The 20,854-nt window shown below is 41.5% G+C and overlaps 1 protein-coding gene across 2 annotated transcripts in view; it reads right to left on the bottom strand.

Moving 5' to 3' along the window:
- Positions 1–20,854, bottom strand: part of gli2a (GLI family zinc finger 2a) — a 104,087-nt gene that overhangs the window by 24,802 nt on the left and 58,431 nt on the right. For both annotated transcript variants that reach the window (XM_015358629.2, XM_015358628.2), the window contains exons 3-5: positions 16,314–16,419; positions 5,101–5,303; positions 2,116–2,298 (exon numbers count right to left, since the gene is read on the bottom strand). In XM_015358629.2, the coding sequence (XP_015214115.2) occupies positions 2,116–2,298; positions 5,101–5,303; positions 16,314–16,419 (492 nt within the window). The remainder of the gene's footprint in view (positions 1–2,115; positions 2,299–5,100; positions 5,304–16,313; positions 16,420–20,854) is intronic.

The raw sequence follows: 20,854 nt of genomic DNA, 5'->3' as shown, positions 1-20,854 counted from the left end.
ACTGAAACATTACCTTGGAGCTAGCTCAGGGCAAGTACAGATTTTTAGCACTGAAGTAAAATAGAGGAATGAATATCTACTCGAACCAGAGAGTTTTCTTTAGTGTAATTTCGCTTAAAAAGCAGTTTAACCAACTGACCTCTAAACTTTAAAGACTATGTCAAAGTTTATCAAAAGTGTTTTTCCCCCTATAGTATGTTTATAAAGAAGTTGTACGATCCCATGTATGAACCATGTTGAATATAGCAATTTGTATTGTTAGTTAGATGTCAGTAAATGCTTCATCATTTTAAAACAAAATTAGTATTATCATAAAATATTTTCATAATTTCATATCAAAATGATCCTAAATAATTTCACTGAATTATACAGTAACTTACAGTAATTTAAAATGTACAAAAGGTGTCAATGTTGTAACTTTGCATTTTAAAGAGTGATTTTAAACATACTGTACATATTTATCAATACACAAATCCCAAGGAATTAATATCTACTGTACATGCATATGCAGCTTTCATCGTAATAAATAAAACCTTTCATTCCAGGTTTTCCAGATTTGCCCTATAAAGCAATTAGCTGTGCAGCTTGTTCAATAACCGTTCTGTGTTTCAAGCATTCACAGAGGACTCCAGGGCCACAGTTTCAACAAACCAGTGCCAAACAACATCAAACCAACCGAGAGAAAAACAAAATAACAACCCCAAAGAAAAAAGGCTGTATGTTTGGTGTCTGTGGGTGTTTAAGTAAACTGTACATAGGCTACCTAAGCACACAAGTGTGGGAGAGCTGGTTTTTCCAACCAAAATCATGGCGTTAAACATTACCGAGAATCCAACAAGATATTACTGAGGGCCTTCACATCCCCAGTGATGGATGGCAAACGGATGTTTGAATGTCTGATTGAAAGTCAGAAGTAAACTGAACATTATGCTCAGTTCAGTGCTCTGCTCTGTTCCAAACGCAGTACTACAGAGGTCAACTGGCTTTTTCTCCAGAGCAGGTCAGTCTTTGACAATTAGTTTATTCTAGCAATTTGGATCTTAATTTGTTTTTCTTGGTGCTTATTTATTCAAGGCCAGCTCTGTTGGAACCATGACAGTCACTTTTACTGTACTTCATCTGGATTTCAGATCATCTTTAGCTTCATGATCATTGAAATCCCAGGAAGGAGAAGTTAATTTTTAACCATTTTAAAAAGCTGAAGCAAGCGCTGGGATGGATTCTGCACCTCTGTCTAGTGGCGGTCAACTCCAGCTTTTGCTTAGCTTTCTCTTCAGAAAAGCTGAAGGTAGAAGCACAAATCCTGACTGACTTTGGGTCCTTTGTCACGGTAATCATGTAGATTTCCACATGTGCCTCTATTTCCAAATAAATGGGCGTCATTTCTTTTCAGAATTAATCATTTCACCAATTGCAGTAATTTTTTTTAATTTGGTTTTATTCTAAATGCAAAATTTAAATATATTTTTGCTTGAGCAATATATTTATGTACAGTACAGTATGAGTGTGCTGACCGAAAAAATCATTTACAAGGTTTTAATACCCATATCAAAACAATTTGTGGCTTTTTGGACAAAATTCAAACATTTGAACATGTCAAAGGATGCAGGGGATTATAGAGGTCATTTCTGGCCAAAATAAACACATCTAACCCTACATTTGCAAGTACTTCTCCTAAAATCAAAAACCACTTCATAAATGCAGTTCTGTGAGACAATCGTAGGGGGTAAATCCTACGAAAAAATTAATTCCGGCCCTGACAGGCAGCAGATAAAAGCTAAAAATATCAGTGTAGAAATGTTGTGAAGAAGAAAGTATTTTTAGGTTTCTTTAAAGTTTCATTAACTCTCACCTTCCCCTCCAACTCTTTCCATGTTTTGACACCCAAGTACAACAGCTGTGATCGGGGCTGAAAGTAAGCCACACAGGCTACAACAGGAAAATCTCTAAACCCGGAGAGCTCCACGCATCATTTCTAACGATAGACTTGGATACTCTAACCACGCTCTCGGTGACAGTCTACGGCGGCGCAGCGCCCCTCCCTAGCCAGCCAGAGCCTCATCTTGCCTGCGGGACACAGCCCAGGCCTCGCGAGGCCGGGCGGGCGACACTCACCATCCACGGGGTTGATGTAGTCGGGGAGGTGAGCAGGCGCCGTGGCCGCCCCGGCCTGCATGAGGATGTCCCCGTAGGGGTTGCGGTGGCTGGCCATCAGGTGGTAGTACTCAGCCGGGTTCGCCCCGGGAGGGGGGGGGGGCAGGCCGAAAAGCCCGCGCTCCTTCAAGTGCTCATGCGTGACTGCAGGGACGGGTAGAAAACAGCAAGGGGAACAAATAAGCGCTCTGTCCCTAGCGAGTCAGAAGCCCCGCGACTGCACTGACGTCAGCTCCCAGGTGGGACTGCTGGGGGCCCTCTTTCCGCCGACCGAGGAGAGCAGAGCTGGGGCCCCCACATTCCTCTGTCTCCTCAAACTTACAAACAAGGTCCCTCGAAAGCTTTTTCCAGGGCAGGAGCAGGACCCCCGCGGCAGGGAGCGATCCGGAGAGCTGCCGCAACAGTGATGTAACGGTGTTAACATCTGCACCCACTAAACCCGCTCTGAGCGTGTCAGAGGCAATAAGGCTGAGATATGAATTTGTTTTGCACGGCCGAAAGTTTAACAGCAAGCCACTCTACCCACACAGCTTCTTTCTCCATCTGCTCCTTTAAAAGTTATAGGAAATGTCCGTTCTGTTTAAGGTAAGGGCCTAACGGCAGTGCAGGGCAGCTGTGAAGTGCTTCTCTCTTGCCTCCATCACCTTTCACTGCCTAAGTGATCTTTCAGAAACAATTACATGCTGAAGCAATAAAAGAGAACAGGCTTGTGTTTGTATTGGCTTCATGGCCAAACCAGATTTTTCCTTCCCCGTATCATATAGCTACTTAAATTGAGTCACTTTGTATCTGCTCAGCGAGTAGCATGCTTGGAAGTAGCAGATAAACCCCAGTGGAACGCAGATCTTTTCTTAAAACATGCATTTCACTAACAGACGCCAGATAAGGACTGGAGACTTTAGTTGGATGCATATAAAAAACTTGCACTTACTTCACGTCAATTTATGGCAATATGATCAGGAAATTTAATATAATTTGCTAGATTATTGGCTGTTAGCTATAGGTAGGATGGCCAACACTTTTCAGAAACATTTACAGAAATCAATTCCAGACAACGCCTGAGTTGCACCTCGGGGCAGCTCTTGTTGGTCGGCGAGAGTCAGCCCCTGAAAGGTACCGACAACAGGCAGAAAACCTGTCGCACAACAAGAAAATGCACCTTTTCTTTGAGGGAATACTTACTATGACGTACAGCACCGGCTTATCGTTTTGTACACAGCAGGTGTGCATTTGATAAAGAGGTAGCAGCTAGTAACATTTTGTCTTCGTTTTTTAATGTGCTGAAGAACGAGCGTTGGTAAACTGCAACGCAATGGCAGGCTCTAAGCCTGCCTGCTGCTTCTGCACGTCAGCACCTCGGGCTCAGCCAGCCTCCATTTTCTCACCTCCTCCACTCTGTCGTTGGTCAGATCAGTGCCGCATTGGCTATTTAACTTTAAAAGCCTGAGCATATTACTTTTGACAGACTGAGAAGATGATTTATTTCCCGTTTTGCCTCTCTGTCCCAACCTGTTACTGGAACACAGTTCTGCAGAAAGTGCCCTCATCACATCTCAGAAAATTTGGAGGGGGTGTTCCACCTTTCTTTTACTGCACTGATTTGTGTGTGTGTGTGTGTGCTCCTGAACCCCGCAAAAAAACAACAACAGTCAAGACATTGAGTTCCTGGTTTTTCCGCACACACCATTTCCACAGAGCCATGCTGTTTACAAATCAGCAACACTGATGGAAATAATACTGTAGGCGCACTGCTTTGCAAAAATACCCAGCCCCTGGCACATTTTTCACATTTTGTCTCTTCAAAGCTTACAGTCATAATACCTTGAAGTAGCAATTAATGTGTTACACACTTTCTCCATGCAATCAAAACAAAATACAAAAAGTGGTAAATAGACAATCAATATGAAAAAGGTAATGATTGTATAAGTATTCAAACTCTTTGATATAAAAAATTAAAATGAATTTAACAAATTCATAACCAAATTACTTTAACAAATTACACAATTAGGTGAGTGGTTTCTGTTCATTAATAGTGGTTCTCATGATTTCAGAATAAATACAACTACAGTATCTCTATAATGTTCCTCATTCAACTTGGGAGAGCTTGAGCAAATCTCCCAAGACGAATGGGCAGACATTGCAGCAAGCTGGTGTGTAAGGCGGACAGAATCTTACCCAGAAAGACTTGCGACTGAAATTGCTACCAAAGGTACTTTCACGAAAGAATACTTATAACTTGTAATAACTTGTAATAAGTAATACAATAAAAAATATTGTAATACTTGTAATACTTACAATCAACATATTTCAGTTTTGTTCTGCTTAGCTTTTGCTGACATTTACTGCAACTTATCTGTCCTTTAGTGTTCCTCAGTTTGAGCGTTCGGGTTTGGAATAACTAAGCTTAAAAACGCGCATGCGTCGTTTTTTTAACTTCACAGAATGTGACACCATGGAAAGGCTCTGAATACGTCTGCAAGGCACTGCGTGCAGACACCAAGCACAGACGTAAGAGACATAAAAGAGCAGTGCCTGTGCCCTTCCAGAGCGCAGTGTCTGGCAGCCGTGGTCCCACAGAAGGTTGCTCCTCACACCGCGGACCTCTGTGGGTGAGCACTGGGAAGACCTGACCCAGCTCCGTGCTGGCCAGGCAGGTCTCCTACTGTACATAAATATAGATGCGACCCGAGACCCTGCGTGCCCAGGGAAAATATTTCTTTGCTTTTCAAGACAAGCTCAAAGAGACCGTTTTAAACCCTTCAGTTGTGAGAACGTCTCCAAATCGTGCCTGCCTGTCTCTCTTTCCGAGACTCGCCTGTCTCCACCTGGGGAGCCTGCAGACCGGACGCAGCCATGCTCGGAGCTCCGGCGCGTGAGGCAATGCGCACAGCCCACCTTCTTTGTTCAGGACAACCCTGCCCCCAGATTCTGAACCCGGTTACTCACCGTCCGCGGGGCTCAGGCCTCGGGCAGCGGAGATGACGGACAGCGTGGGGCTGCTGTGCATGGAGCGCAGGTAGTGCTCCATGTGGGGGTTGACGTAGGGGTGCGGGGGGTTGAAGGGAGACTCCCCCGCGCCTGCCGGGTGGGGGGACAGCCGGATCAGCGAGATGTCGGAGATGACTGGGCTACCTGCTAATCCGGGGGGGCTGGGGGAAAGAAAGAGGGAGGGGCGATTACTTCAGAAAGCCATCAAAACTTTATTGCTCATTCGTTATTAATACGTCCCAGGATGCATGCAACGTTTTATTAACCTGATTTATTATTTACGTAGCCATATTTTATTAATATTATTTACAACGCACTGGGGTTCATGCAAAATCATATTCATTAACATGTGCCTTTCTGTTCACTGAGGCCCAGCAGCGTGAAGCTATCGATGTGAGGCGAGAGTTTCGAAGCAGCTCACAAGATTACCCACCGCTGCTGGGACCCTTCCCCTTTTCCTCTTCTGCAAGGAGAGCGTCATTTTATGGCATTTCATCCGGACCCTACTGAGTGAAGAGCGAGGCACTTACAGGGCCTGCACACACTCTCTAGAGCGACCCCAGATTTTACATCTCATTTAAGGTAAGCAAACAAGCAAGAGAACGCGGGCAGTGTCGCATATTTGTAGGAGACCTCCGGTCTGGCCTGCCCTGTTTGCTTGCCCGTGGCACGTTTTCAAGTCATGCACTTCCCTCCCAGAGAGCAATTCATACTGTAGCTAAGGCTATGGAAAAAGTAACATTAGAATCGGGTTTAATTAATGCAGGAAAGCAGCTTCAGGTATGACTAAACCTCCGAGTACCCTAGTTCTGGTTTCTCAGATTTCTATCTGTACACGCTCCGTCGGTCCTCAAGCAGGTAGCATTTCTTGATTTCTGATTTCCTGCCCGCACCGAGCAACAACAATGCTACTCACACCGCAGCACCGAGGACACGGCTGATTTTTTTTGTGATCACTCAGCAATGAAGCACATCAGGTCTTCTGCATCTGTCAACAAGATTTTATTACAGAAACACAGCTAGGCCACTGCTTTCATTAATCCGAATACAATTCGGTTGTCTAACCATATGAATAAACACAAGTCACTGCTTAATTAATAATTAGATTTTAAAGTGCACATTAAGAACTCACAATCCATGTTTCTAGGGCTGTTTTCAGGTCAACCCAAAATGGAAGCAATGATCTATTCATGGGAGACTTTCAAAACTTGTGCTCCATGCTAAATGTGGCTTTTCAATGTTCATTTCTAGGTGTATGTAATAAAGCACGGGAAATAAGTTTAAACAATTAAAAGAAGATAAGGATAACACAAGTATGGCTGGAAATCAGGAGAAGTTGGACTGTATTTGACTTCGGACGTGAACTTCGAATAAGGGAGACACAGAGAAACTGCTCATTCCGAAATTGTGGAAGTTTGCGTTGAGCTGAATAAATACAGTACGTTACATTTCAGGGGAATTTCACATCGTAAAAAAAAAAAACAACGATCCTCCTTTTTCATCGGTCAGCAGACAATGGCGTATCAATGGCGTGTCGAGCAACAGGTTTATGAAGAGTGATGAGGATGACCAGAAAGACCGGCTCAGAAAGAGATTCTGGGTGTCCACTTGCTAAGTGGAACACGACAGCGCACAGCAGTGCACCTCCAGAAAACCGAGCTCGCTGCCTCGCTGTGCGAGAGAAAGAGCGTAACAGGATCTCGGGATTTCCCGATGAGGGATAAACTGTGCTCCTCTGGCAGGTAATTGACCTGCCTTTCTAACTACTCCGCCAGGCGGCTGTTTTCAGTCACCCGCCCTCGGAAGTGCGTGACATGCCTCAGTGCTTTTAGCGCGGAGCTACAGTATACACCCCGAGCACCCTGCCAATAGTCTTTGAAGATGTGCGCTGTGTATCTAATGTCACATTGAATACAGAGCGGAGAGGAGCTTTCCAGCGCAAGGATGACAAGCCAGTGGGAAAGCTGTGTAGAAAGATATACAGCTTCAAGGAGATCAGAGATTTACTTTCTTCCAGCAGAGATGAGAAAGCTCAGAACCCGAACTCTAACAGACATGTTTAAAGAGAACCACAGCAGAGGCACGGTAGCCCTGGGTGAAGGGAGCACTCTGTTCTTCTAACAGTTTTAATAAAGAGTTGCCAGTCGCCATGAAAGACAGCAGACTGGGCTGTCACAGACAGGGTCTTACCGCCATGTTTCTTTCTTGCGGTATTTAAAGAGGAGAGGTCTACGCTGCGTTCTGACGGGACATGACTGACTGCACTGGTGTTGGTGAACGGCTGACGGTACAGAGACTGGGTTCATTCTTTTCCTGATTTTATTTTGCAACCAAGAATTCCCTTCTGAACAGCGTGCAGTAAAAACCACAACATATTTTCTCTGTCGGTTCTGTGGGAACATACTTCACGGAGATGCAGAGAAAGGTTGAGCCCCTCACTATACAAAAGGAAACCAGCAGGAAACCTGACGCTGATTAGTCATTCAGATCTCTGATGACTTCCATAGCATTGGACGTCAACTATTACACACAGTAACAGATCCTTGATAGCACAGTGCAGAACTCAAAAGATTTCAGACTTATTTTCCATTAATGCATTTCTATTTGTGTAAATACAGTTTTTGTGATACAACAAATGAAGTGGAGCAGCAAGGAACTTTCTACTAATTTTACTACAGTATATATTGCAAGTGCACTTAATGGAGTATATACGGTACTACAAAACAATTGCGACTTCGCTAGGATTGTTTCTATTTTATGCAAAAACCTCAGGAGACAAAAAATTCTATAAAATTGCATGGATTTTTAAATGCTGTCCCCCTTTTAAATGAAAGGCATTTAATAAATGAAGACCATATTCCTTTGGCAAACTAATTATGACCCTCTCTGGGGCTAAGGCTGCTATGAAATCCCAGATGATTTACCAAAGTCTGATTAACCTGAATTTCTCATTTATCAAAAAACACTGACCAGAGGCCAGACAGCGCTTGACCCAACACATGCTAAGTTTCCAGTAAACTGCTGTAGACTACCAGCCTTGTTAAAGGGCCAATTTTCTGCCATCAGACCCGGAAATGGATGACCAATAAAGAAATCTCTGTTTAACACTGAGAAGAAACAGGCTCCCTCACACACAGCACGCTGCGATTTCCACTCATTACAGAGAGGGCTATATAAAAGAGGGTGTCTTTCACGAATATCTCTGTGATTTTGCAAAAGGCAACAAAATGCTCTTATCTGTCTGAATTATTTATTGCTAAAATTGTTAGTGCAGTGGTGTTTCCCTTCCCCCTCCGGCCATGTGCTCTTTTATCTCTGACAGGCTTCAGACTGTGCTCTCTGGAAACAGATCACAGTGACAGCAAGAGGGGTTGCAATGGAATGGGTTCTTCTGGGCTCAGCTTAAACTCAATTGCACGTGGGCCTTATCCACACGGCTACATCCTGAGTGCTTACGCACTTACAGGCTTTTAAATGTTCTTGTTTTTTTCTTACACCTTTTACACTGTTTTAGTAGCAAGACCAGACAAAAACGCTTCCGAAAAGAGCATGACATAAAAAAGCTAACATTATTAAACAGTTACTGGCTGTAAACAGGCAGTTTTCAGAGGAATTCCTGGAGTTTTTATCCTGCCGTTTAACATCTCTGTGGTTCTCTGTGTCACTCCAGCTGGCTTTAATTTCACAATAAAAACCCTTACGTGACATGAGCTGGTTATACAGCGCTTTAACCAGAAGGTTCATTGCAAAAAAGCACGGTAAATTGTTCATAAATACAGCACTAAGTGAAGGTATGGAATAGTATATTTAAACACAGCAAATGTCATGGTAAAAGCATAAATCTGGCAATGTGCACCATTTGTACAGAGTATTACTTAAACCCACGTATTTAAATGTACAATATACTGTACTGTACATTGAAACCTCCCTGCAGAGTCACAGTAAGAAGAAAAGTCACAGTAAGAAATCCCAGAGCATGCTTAGAAAAGCTGAAAAAACAGAAGCAAAATCCCTAAATACTGTATGTAACATAACACTCACAGTTTAACTTTCTGAAATAAAATGGGATTCAAGATTTACTAGACTCATCAGTATACTACGTAATTTAAATAATTGTACTTTCCATCAGTCCAGAATGGACTTCTCAGGGTGCACTACTCACCTCCTGTCATGTTGGGAAAGTGCCTTTTCTAGTTTTAGCATGCTGGTAACTCGATATGATGATTATCTATGATTATCTATGTGCTGAAGGCAGCCATTCAGTAACACTAGTAAGAGCTTTGTGTATCATCTAATTATACTTTTTTCAAACTTTCAATCCTGGCAAACAAATCTACTATTTGTGATTTGACAATAGAAACAGGAGGCCTGGTTCACATTAGAGATCAGGCTATATTTCTTTTAACGTTTTTAAAAGACCTTCTGACTAATTTTAGCAGATACGAAAAGTGGTTTTGCAACATCAGCTTGTAAGGAGTATTGTTTTTCTTACACTTTGTCAAACTGTGAATTCTTACCAACAGGTTACTTGCTGAAGTCATACGCTGTATACTTTTATGTGTGGCTAGATTAAAAAGTATATTTTCATTTTATGATACAGATGTCTGGATGATCTGAATATCTTGACATGTTTGAAGTGCATATTGTCTACTCGCTACATAATGTCCAAGTACTTAAAAATAAGTTGAATGACTAGCTAAAACTTGAGAGTGCAGCAAAACTCATTTTAATTACCATACTGTTTCTGAATAACATACTGCACAAATGAAGATGCTTACAATAACAGAGAGACATTACCTAATTTCAATTTGTCTTCTGTAACTGCAGGGGAAAGTTTCTATATTCATGTCTAGTAGGTGCACGTAAGAAATTCAGCATAAAAAATTTATATGAGTCACTGTGGTATTCTGACAGTCATTAAACTGCGCTACAGGGAACATTACCCTTTCAGCATTAGATAATCTTTGGTGTTCTTTGTCGTTTTATGTGGTTATTCTGATTTTGTGGTGTGTTTTTGTAGTGGTTTTACGAAAGAATGCCACGGTCTGAAGAAAATTATTTGCATAGAGTGATTTCTTTGAGAAAAAAAAAATTAAGAATAATCAATGGTTCTGAGAATGTCTCTGAAGCTAAAAGTTTGGGGTGCTTCTACACAATGTTGAACTGTTATCCACTGGGTTTATGACGTATGTCATAGATGTCGTCCTTTTATATACTTCCAAACTGCTCAAAGTAAAGTATGTTCTTTAAAATGAAGAGACTGAATTTTAATTTCAAAGTTCTCTTCAGGCCAAATCTTAATTTTTTTTAAACAATGTTGCAAGTTAGTGATGAAAGTCACTAAAATCACATATCACTCTCCCTGCAAAGCTCCTCCATTCCTCCCCCCCGATTTCTGTTTAAAAAATATGTAGATTGCAATGTGCGGCAAAGCAAACGCCAATTAGTCTACAGTATAACTACAAAAAAAACCTTGGCACGCTCATATTGCAACACTTTATTCCCTTTTCACTCTAGTCCAAAACTAAAAGTTCAGAAAAAAACAAAAGAAACGGCTCTGTGTTTGATGTGTCAGACAACCAGTTGTAATTTATTACAGAATGCGCTCTGGTAGGAGCCGCAAATGTGAGACCACTTTGACAGATACTATTATTAAAGCCCAGCTGATCCACCCCTTTGACAAGATATTACTTGAACTCTTCTATTAGAGATCAGACCCGTCACAGGCAAGACACACAGTACTTGGCTCTCAGCAGAGGAACTTGGGAAGATGCACCCTAATCAGTACCTGTCATTACAACGACTTCCATCATATCACCATGGGTGGCAAGCACCAAAAAAAAAGCCTCTCAAATAACTTTCTTTTTATTAAGATTAAAAAAAAAAACCCTCCTGTAACATTAACATCAAATCCGGAGGCATTGCTTATTAGGTCATTGTCTGATACAAAGGAAACTGATAACAAAGGCTCTATTTACCAGGTGTTCAACTCCTCAGCAGTAAGTGAGCTTATATCCAACTTGTACCGTGACAGCCAGCACACACCACGGATATCCATGAGGCACGGGAACAGTGAGTACGGTAATAGCCAGTTCTGAACGGCTGTTTTGTGATGTTTTACAACCCAGGGACTTATTAACTTTCAGTTTTCAGATAAATACAGTCTATGGCAAACGACTGAAGGACCAATTCCTAGACCTAGTTTGTACTACGTTACAGACAAACAAACACGTCTGACACCAAAAGGCTTCCAGTAAAAAAAAAAAAGATTTTCACTTTTACACTGATGGAAAAAAGGATTTTGTCAGGTTATTTGCAAGCCACTGGCAAAGACTGAGCTATTGTCTAACCAGGCTTGAACACCAGACACCTGAACATGCTCCAGTTTCGGACCAGACTGAAGCACACAGCAGATGGATGCAACGTGGCTAACACAGGGGTGCAGTAAATGTCTTTAAACCCCGATATCCACCAGCTCTTACACCTGTTCCGAGTGCAGCCCTGCCAGGAATCTGCTTTCATCGATTCTTTGTTCTGAAGTGGCCTCCTCTGTGCTGAGCATTCGCAGAAAATTTTTAGCCTCCTAGATGGGGCCCGCAAACCCAAACTCCTGGGGTTAGGCAAAAGATTGCTTAAGTGGATTGCTGCTCGGCCTGCCAACAAGTTTGTATTTGCCTTTCTGGTATGCTCTTCCCAGTGCAGTCAGACGACAGTGGAAATGAATTACATCATGACACAGACTAGTCTCTAGCTCTGGGCGACTCTATGGTTCAGATAAATCATGTCATATAAAGTAAGACTGAAGCGAGTTGGAGGGTTTTTGGTACCTAGATATGGATGATCTGGACTTGAATTTATGAGGCAATACCTTTGTGCTCCGTTACATAAATACAACATAGTGACCTAGATTAAAAAAGAGAAAATTTAAATGTAGAATCTTGTGGTTTGGCGTTTATGACCACAAGCTGCTCTGCAATGTAGTACATAAATATGTATAGTTGAATAGGAATTGCATTTACAATGTTCAAATAAACCAAAGAAAATATATGTGAGCAACATTCACTGACAAACAGATTTTAAAATAACAATGACATGTGAACTGCAAATTGGGGCTGACTGTTTTATGTCGTTGTCAAGCCGTTTGGCGTTAATTCTAAGCACTAGACACACCTGAAAATAAATCTTAGAACTTTTGATAGGATTCATATTATTTTCATATGATGCATTATTCCATACATTGTAAGTGCTAACAATGCATTAACTTATTTATATTTTGAATGTAAGGGTGGCTAATTTGTGGTATGTTGGACTGCCTTGACCCCAGAATGGGCTGTTACTGGACCCTTTACCAGGAAAGGTGGCATTCTGATAATGGATGCATGCTAAAGATGTTTAATAAAAACTCAAATCCTGCAGATGATACAAGATGATACAAACCTGCATTCTTATACAAGAGGAATGTAGGAGAAAATTGCGCCACAGTGCAAAAGCCTTGAGAGGTTTTCAATTGCACATCAAGCTAACTGGATGAAAAGCGAGAAAATGTTTTTTCATATTCTGTATTATCACAGCTGAAATCCTGCAATGGTCAAGGGAAGTTTGGGATTTTCATTAATTTCCTCAAGAAAATGTCAGTATGTGTCCAAAGGGGAGCATTAATCAGCACATAAACAAAAGTGCTGGGCCTCCCAAGAAAACTCCTACTCTGAGTTCATACTGTATAAAGACTGTCTGTTCTCCACAGTCTGTTTTCCGTTAGCCGAGCCACTACGGGTATTCTTTAAACCTTTTCAGCTTTCCATTAATTCTGTTTGTTTAAAATACTCAATAATTACTGATAAGAGTTAACTGCAATTGTATAAACTAACACTACACTGTACTAGTGCTCCACCTTTACTGCTTCATAGTCTGAGCTCCTCAGCAGCCAAGTAAGGTTGGTCTGGTCAGGACTGGGGCTACTGGGGAGATCCAGCTTGCTGCTGCAACTGGTGTTGGTACCCCAGTAGGTGGAGCTTTTCCCCCTGGATCACAACTTGTGGTGTGCAGACAGGGGGCGCTGTGAGTGCTGTAGGAGAAGCTGTACTTAGGCTGCGATGTCCTGACTACTCTGTCATTAAAGATCTCATGGCACCTTTCAACAGAGCAGGGGTAGTGACCCTGGTTTCTTGGTTAAAATCCACTCTGGCCTTGAACAATGTGATCTGCTTTTCCTTCCCTCTTAGTTCACTCTGTTATAGTTTCTCACTCCTCCCCCGAGAATCCTCTGCATCACCCAGGTGAGGCTGAACTTTTGATGCAGTGGTCAATGAGGGTTCCCTTCCATGTGTGAAGAGCACTGGGATTCAAAACGCTATGTACAGTAAATAAGGAATTACTCTTATTGTTGATGATAAAGTGTCTGTCTCCTCTTATGGTTTTCATGCAGCACATGACTGGCAAGATATAGCCATGATCAGAGTCTGCAGTTTTGACAAAGCTCAAAGGAAATCCTACTAGCAACAATATCATGTGCCAACAAAATACTTTTTTATCATGTGTGTTTAATATTACCTTCTGGAGTCCAAAGAAATAGTGACAGAACGGTAATGCCGGTCATCAAGCAAAACATTAATTCTCAGTTGTTTCTGTCACACTGTACAAGCTCCTGTAAAAGCAATGCAAATGCACTGAGACAAGGAGTTACGTTTATAGACATGTCCCAGACAGAACTGAATAAACAATGACCTACTGAGAACCCAGTATCATTTCAAAGCTCCATTCAGAAAGAATACTTTCTTTGTTTAACACAGGAATATAAATAGACCCAATCACAGCGACTATCCCATATAGCCCTGAGGCCATTTTGCAGACACAATCCTCTTTACTAATATACTGAGTTGTCACTCTAAACTGCATGCTGTTTTCAGTAAGAAATCTGTATCTATCTGTGTCTACTTCATAAACATATGCTATAGGTTTGGAGATTTACTAAAATGCTGATAGTCTTTAATATTGCAATATTTAATGCACTGACTCTGAATTCTTAATTGGGTCTTTTGTATTTCCTTTGTATACTGAAGGAACTGTTTAAGAAAAAAAAACTCCATTACTAACTCTCACCTCCAAAACTTATACTTCCAAAAACTCAAAGCACCCTAAAAAAGCCATTTACAAAATTCTCCGAGATTCTCTTATCTTTGGCTGTAGTGAATTCCATCCATACAGCTCTCAATTTACACACTGTACATTCCTGAAAAATGTCCTTTCCTTTAAGAATGCATGTTAGTGGGAGGTGTGGGTTTAGACAGGGAATTATTAATTGTAAACCCTTTTATTTTTATGATGTATTGGATGTTAAAGATGACGATTTTGGTTTTGTAAGTATTTTTTAATGCTGGTTGGATGAACACTGTGACAGAGTTCGTCCAGCCGCCTGTGTGTCACCCAGGTGACAATCCATCCCAGCATGCACTTCTCACACACTCCGTCAAGTAGCCTGTTGCTAACTGGGGCAAAGTGTGCTAAAGGGAAAGCAATTTGTCCTAAAATAATAAGTGGTGCATATTCTTATGGGATGTGAAATCATAAATGAATGCACAAAATAAGAGGACATAACTGAGAACCACCTGTATATGAGGAAAAAGAGTGAGAAAAAGATGTTCAATGCCATCTGGAATGAAAAAAAAAGAGCTGTCTGGAAACAGGATAAATCCTTGTTCTAATCAAATCCTTGTAGTGTAAAAAGCAAAACAGCACACAGAAAAAAAGGTGTCCGGGATAAAAGACATGACTATGTATTGGGCCACGTAGGTTTGCAATATGAAAGACTTTGCAATTGTGCAATATGGTGTGAAACGGGCATGCAGATTTAGGGGTTAAGGATCCTTCGTGGTTTCTAATCCTTTTCCCCCAAGCTTGCCTTTGGGCAGAATGTGAGGATGTGATTATTCATGATAGGTATGGTCTTCAGATCTCATGTTACATCTGAGGTCCCCTGTCATCTCTGCAGTTATAAAGGAGCTGTCCTGTGAGAGCACTCCAAGGGTTATAAGAAGCATCTCACTGTTTCTTTTATGACAGCTATAACAAAATAACCCATGCCCTCATTATGTTATATGCAAACAATGATAAAGGGGAATGTACTGAGATGTCATGTTTAGTAATCAAGAAGCAAACCTTTGACATGAAGCTGGTAGTGGATAATAAACCTTTCTGGCTCACAACAAATGACACCACACTTAATTTGCTGTGCAATGTTCATGTAATTAGATAAATTTGGCACAGGCAGAGAAAAAGACAGCTAGATCAAGGTCTTGATGAATTAGGGGTCCTCTGTCAAGATCAAATCACATTAATCAACGAGGCGAAGTACAGAGACAGAATTTTTCCTACTTTCCAGGCTTTTTGATGAATAGCCCTGCTTTTGCCCAGCACCCAGTATGTATCACCATCAAATATGTGAATTTCAATGTAACAGCACTAGTTCCACAATTGTATTGATTTGTTTTCTTTTTGCAGCTTAAAGAATCTCAGACGGGCCAAGATCTGTTGAACAGAATTTTAATAACTCACCCTATATGCTCCCCTGTAATAGTTCACCGATATCTATCGTAACATTGTCAGGATATTGTAAAGATTAATAGAAGCAATGGGATACAATCATCAGCAGCATGGGAAAGGAACAAAGAAAAAATGCAGCAAATAATCTAAAGATAAAATATGACAAAATATTTCAACATTAGTCTGAAGCTCAAGAATGGATTTGTAACCCTTAACTCATGAAACGAACATGAATGGCACACAGGTCTCTACTGGGCAACAATCCCTCTCTCTCTTCCTGCCAGATCATGAACCTGTCCTACACGGACAGTGTTAGAGATGGGAGTCATGGGGGGGTGTTAACATTTTATTGTTAATAAACGGGACAACTGGCAAGACAGAGAGGAAATCGCCCGCATAATGGGCAAAGTAGAAAAACCTTTTCCAATGGCAGTGCCTATCTTTTCACAACCTTGTGATACAGATGTGAAAACGTTAAGACATACTGAGCTGTGAGGGTGTGAGAATTAAACCTACGCCTCCAGAAAAGATGAGCACCCAACCACAGAGGCTTAGACTGCTTGGTCATTCTTCAGCTCTTAAAACTGAAACACTAGACTCCTTACCAACAGCAACACAAGTCTCAGACTTACCCATGCATAGCGTGCAGAGCATGTGGCTCGTAATGGTACCGTCCCTCATGGTGACGCATGTCGATCGGAATAGGGGTGTGGAATGTTGGGAATATATGGTGTGGAGCTGTGGAACAGAGCAGAAAAGAGAGAGACCGACTTCAAAAAAGCTGGACTTTCAAAAACATTTTTTCAAAGGCAAAAGCGCTACAATAAAAGCAACATGAATTTCAGAGCAAGCTGAGCAGTTTCGTGTAAAATATTGGCACTATCACACAAGAGAAGTGGAATAAATAAATAATCAAAGTCATCCTAAGAAATCCTACATCTCAAACATAAAAGATCTCCAACTGGGCTTTTGACAAAGACCTGCAGCTAGACAGTCTTTGAACTGGGGGAGATGATGGAAAATATCAAGGAAAACTGCAGCCTGAATGCAAACAGGAGCTGACAGCAGTGGGAGAATCCTTTTCTAGCTGCTCCATCACGAGCTGCAACTGCAAACCATCTCTCTTCAGGGGAAAGTGTGCAGGAAAGAATATGGACTCGCCCAGGGTATCCAGCCATGTTTTTATTAAAACAGCGTAATGCAATAACAGCTTGTAAACAATGGTTAATGGCTAACAGCAAAAAAACCTAAATGCCTACAAGACCTAAAACACAAATTGCTCAGGACGCAGAGAATAATTAACACCAGCCATGCGCAGGCCAGATTTGGTCAATATTTCCGACCCCTTTTAAAATGAAATACCGCTGTATTTATTTGAAGTTGCTTTATGGCTTAGTAATTGGAACCTTTTACCAAGTCAAGCTGTTAAACAGGTCCTAGCCAATTAGTGTTCAATTTATACTGGGTGAATTTTTTGTAGATGATAGGCTTTTTTATTTGAATAGCAAAAAAAGGTCTTCCCACAATAGAACTATAAAAAAACGCCTGGCCTTGCACATCTCATTAAAACCCCGGTTTGATGGCAACAAGCATTCATTAATTGTTGGGATTACAAGAAACCGCAACTGATCCTTAGTAAAGTTATGCTACATTTTATAACCGTATGAAGTGTGCTTAAGCATCTTAGAAATTGTTTTAACTGCAGTTTGCTTCTCATTAAGACTTTTCCTCCTATAACTTTCTGGTTTTGAAGAATTTCCATCACAGCCTTTTTTCAAACTCTCCACCTCCTTGAACACTGAACATTTCCCGTTATTACTATTTCACTGCTTCTAATTATAAACCTAGGTGACATTTTCTTTAGAAGAGATGAGGAATTATTGTTACTGGACTGTATTAAAATTCTTTCAGCATCACATGCATCAATGAGTCAGGTTTGACCTCGAAAGTGAAAAATTCAGGGGTCAGGGATTCAGATCATTATCTGTACCTGAGCAGTTCAGAGCCCGCAAAACTGCTAAAGAAGCCCAGTGTGAGCCAGCATTCCAGCACAATTCTTTTCACTTACTTCTGACAATGAGAGGAAGCCACTCAGGCCTGTTTCCCTGTACTTCTTCATTAATAAGTACATTTGGTGTATAATCAAACCCACACTAGTCTGACTAGCATTTTGATAGTGTTAGCAATTCTGTGTGCTCTCAAGTCAATATTCCAGCTCTTGAAGCTGTTTGTGTTTTAGTGTTTATCTGAAAACAGAGAGTTTCAATGAAACCCCAACCTGCAGATAAAATATATTCTGTATGTTGGTCACTAGCACTTTTACTTAAAGAAGACAGGCAAGCAATTTTCAATCTTATTAGTGAAATAATACAATAACTATTTTAATTTTAATATTTATATTAAATGTTTTAAAAATAGTCACTTCTTAGTTCACACTTATTAATGCAAGGATTCAAACGATATTTTAGTAGCTACAGACTAGAAAAAGACACATGCATTTTAAAAGGGATAAGCTGCATTTCAAAAGACAATATGCAAAACTAGAAAAATCCCCTCTAAATTAAGATCTGTTTTGCAATACATTTCCTTCTCAGAATTGAATACAAGAAAAATATTATGATGTAGGAAATAAAGTAAGTTTATCCCCATCTCCAACTAGCATACTTGTCATTTCATCATGTTGTTAGCAATCTCATTACTATTGAATAGTAAATAATGAAATTGTGCAAACGCATCATACAGGTAACCTGTTTATTGCTTTATTATTGCAGACATGTCTGACTTTTGCGTGTTTATCCTGGAAAAGGCCTGGGTTGTGTTGAATTGATCTAAAACACGTAGTAAGGAGGACCCAGACAGAACCACTGTCGTGCACAGCGGCTGCCGAGAACAAAGCAGGAAAACAGTGGCAGGACTGTCTTTGCCGGATAGAAAATGTAATAATTTCATCTCTTTAAATGTTGTAGCTGATGACATACCCAAAGACACTGCCCCTGCCCCCAGCCCTTTCTTTGTATGCTGGGGGAGCTGACACTTTTTATGGTGATGAGGAGTAACCAGTATAATAGCCCACTGTTTAAGTGCACTGGGTGGATGAGTGGGCGCTAGCAAAACAGCTTTATTCAAAGCGTGGCTGAAGTTAATGCACCATTAATAATGGTCAGGGTGAATTATCGGAGGGGATAATAGGGAAGAGGGGTCGAGGAAGGTCTAAGACAAAGACCGGCGAGAACTGGGTCATGAAAACATGACAGAGCAGATCAGCCCAGAACACCACTGGAATTCTCTTAAACTGAAGTCATGCGCTACTGCGCTGCATATTAACCGGCTCCGGGAAAGTTGAAAAGCCCTCTGACTCCAGGGGAATACGGTCAGGCTGAAGAGTTTCTTCCTGGCAAAATTAGGAAAGTCACAGGCAAAGGTTTTTTTTTTTGTTTGGGGGGGGGGGAGGGGGAGGATTTGTTCAAGACTATCTAGGCAGCAGGAAAAACAAAACAAAACAAAACAAAACCTTTCGTGTGATGAAATAGAAACGTCCTGTAGGAGCCTGGATGGCTTTAAAAAGAAGAACAATGAAGCCTTTTTATGCAATTCACGTTTCACATTCAAACTTCACAACATAATCGGGAGGAGTTCAACATGGTTCTCCTCTCCTCTTTTCCTCTGGTTCTCCTCTGCTTCTTTGAGCAATTATAAAGATTTTTTAAGATCCTGAACTCTTTTCTAAGTAAGAACTTACGTCCTCACGGGCACGTTACTTGATACCTTTCAGGCACTACTGCTATAGACAGCTGGCAGTCGTAGTAGAAGCAGGACACAGACAGAAACACTGCTTGCAGCAGGCCTGTCGAGACAAAACCAGCGCCAAGGTAGAGCTCCCCACTTTCCTGCCCCGTGTAAGGCGGCACGGTGCCTCTGGAATGATATACTCTACACACGGCTGTTGCATGGCGTTAAGACGCCGCTGTCGCCTCGGTGCATCCTGCGTGGATATGTGCCGTGCTGTGCGGGCACCCCCGGGACACTTTGGCAGGGCTCGGACGTCCGGGGCTGGTCAGCAGACCCCGCGATGGGGGACCGACCGAGCAAGCTTATTCCATCACCCAGACAGCTCCATTGTTCGCACGCCACAGGAAGAACAAAAGGGGAACGCTCCAGAGAGTTCAAGAGCCGCGTTTACCTGATTTACCGAGGCCTCATCCCCCCTGGGCAGGCTGCGCTGGAATGTCGTGCTCAGGCCCTCACATCTATTAGTCTTCAGGTGATAACATTTGCTTTCACATCTGCTGCCACAGTGCCACTAACTTGCACGGGATTGTTGGAGCTGTTCCTAGCAGTACAAAGCAAGCGCTTTGGTGCTTTTTGTGCTTTTCTGGAAGAAACAGTAAGGCCACACAGCAGCTTGGGGGGCTCCAAATTGTGTACAGTACATAACAGATAAAAAAAGGCTGTTTCAAGTGCACAGATTTCTGACGTTTTTCCTGTTACTGTGATTTTCGTCTTCTAAATTAATGGTTTTTCCAACAATGTTGCCGAAATGGCACTTTGCCATTTGTGAAATCTGCAAGCCTTTAAGGTCTAGGAGCTAGCATTTATTTAAAATGTGTTCAAATCAACTTCATGAATCATCACTGCAAAAAATATTTTTTAGAGTAATGCCATTTGCTCCGAATAAGAATAGAAAGTAAACAATTGAAATGAACCTTACTGAGTGTTGCTAATAAACATTTGGACTGAGGATCAAACAGAATCCTGCTCAAACCTTCTCCTTTGCTACTAATACATATTGTAGGTTCAGCATATCCCGGAAGTCACTGATGGGAAAGTTTTTACTCTTTACAGCTCAATCTCCTTGTGTAGACAACGCCAGGTGTTAAATATTAGAAAGGCCCTCTAAATGTTAAACACAACAGAAAAACACTTCCCCTTTCATATCGCAACCTAGCCAAAAGCCTTGTTACTTTGTACTGAAGTGCCTCATCCTCAGAGGAAGTACTCAATAACAATAATAATATCCTGAAAGGCTAACCCTCTGCAGTGTAATTAAAAAGCTTTTCTGTCTAGCTTGGAGAACGAGGGGGGAAATTAAAATCAGACAGGAAATTCCTCTAGAATAAGCTGGCTTCTGTCCTAACTACACAGATCCATGCCAACTGCTGCTCTGAACTGTCAA

Source organism: Lepisosteus oculatus, chromosome 12, assembly GCF_040954835.1.
Source record: "Lepisosteus oculatus isolate fLepOcu1 chromosome 12, fLepOcu1.hap2, whole genome shotgun sequence".
NCBI classification, from domain to species: Eukaryota; Metazoa; Chordata; class Actinopteri; order Semionotiformes; family Lepisosteidae; genus Lepisosteus; species Lepisosteus oculatus.
Note: the sequence above shows the minus strand (reverse complement) of the source record. Positions and strands in the feature narration are given on the sequence as shown.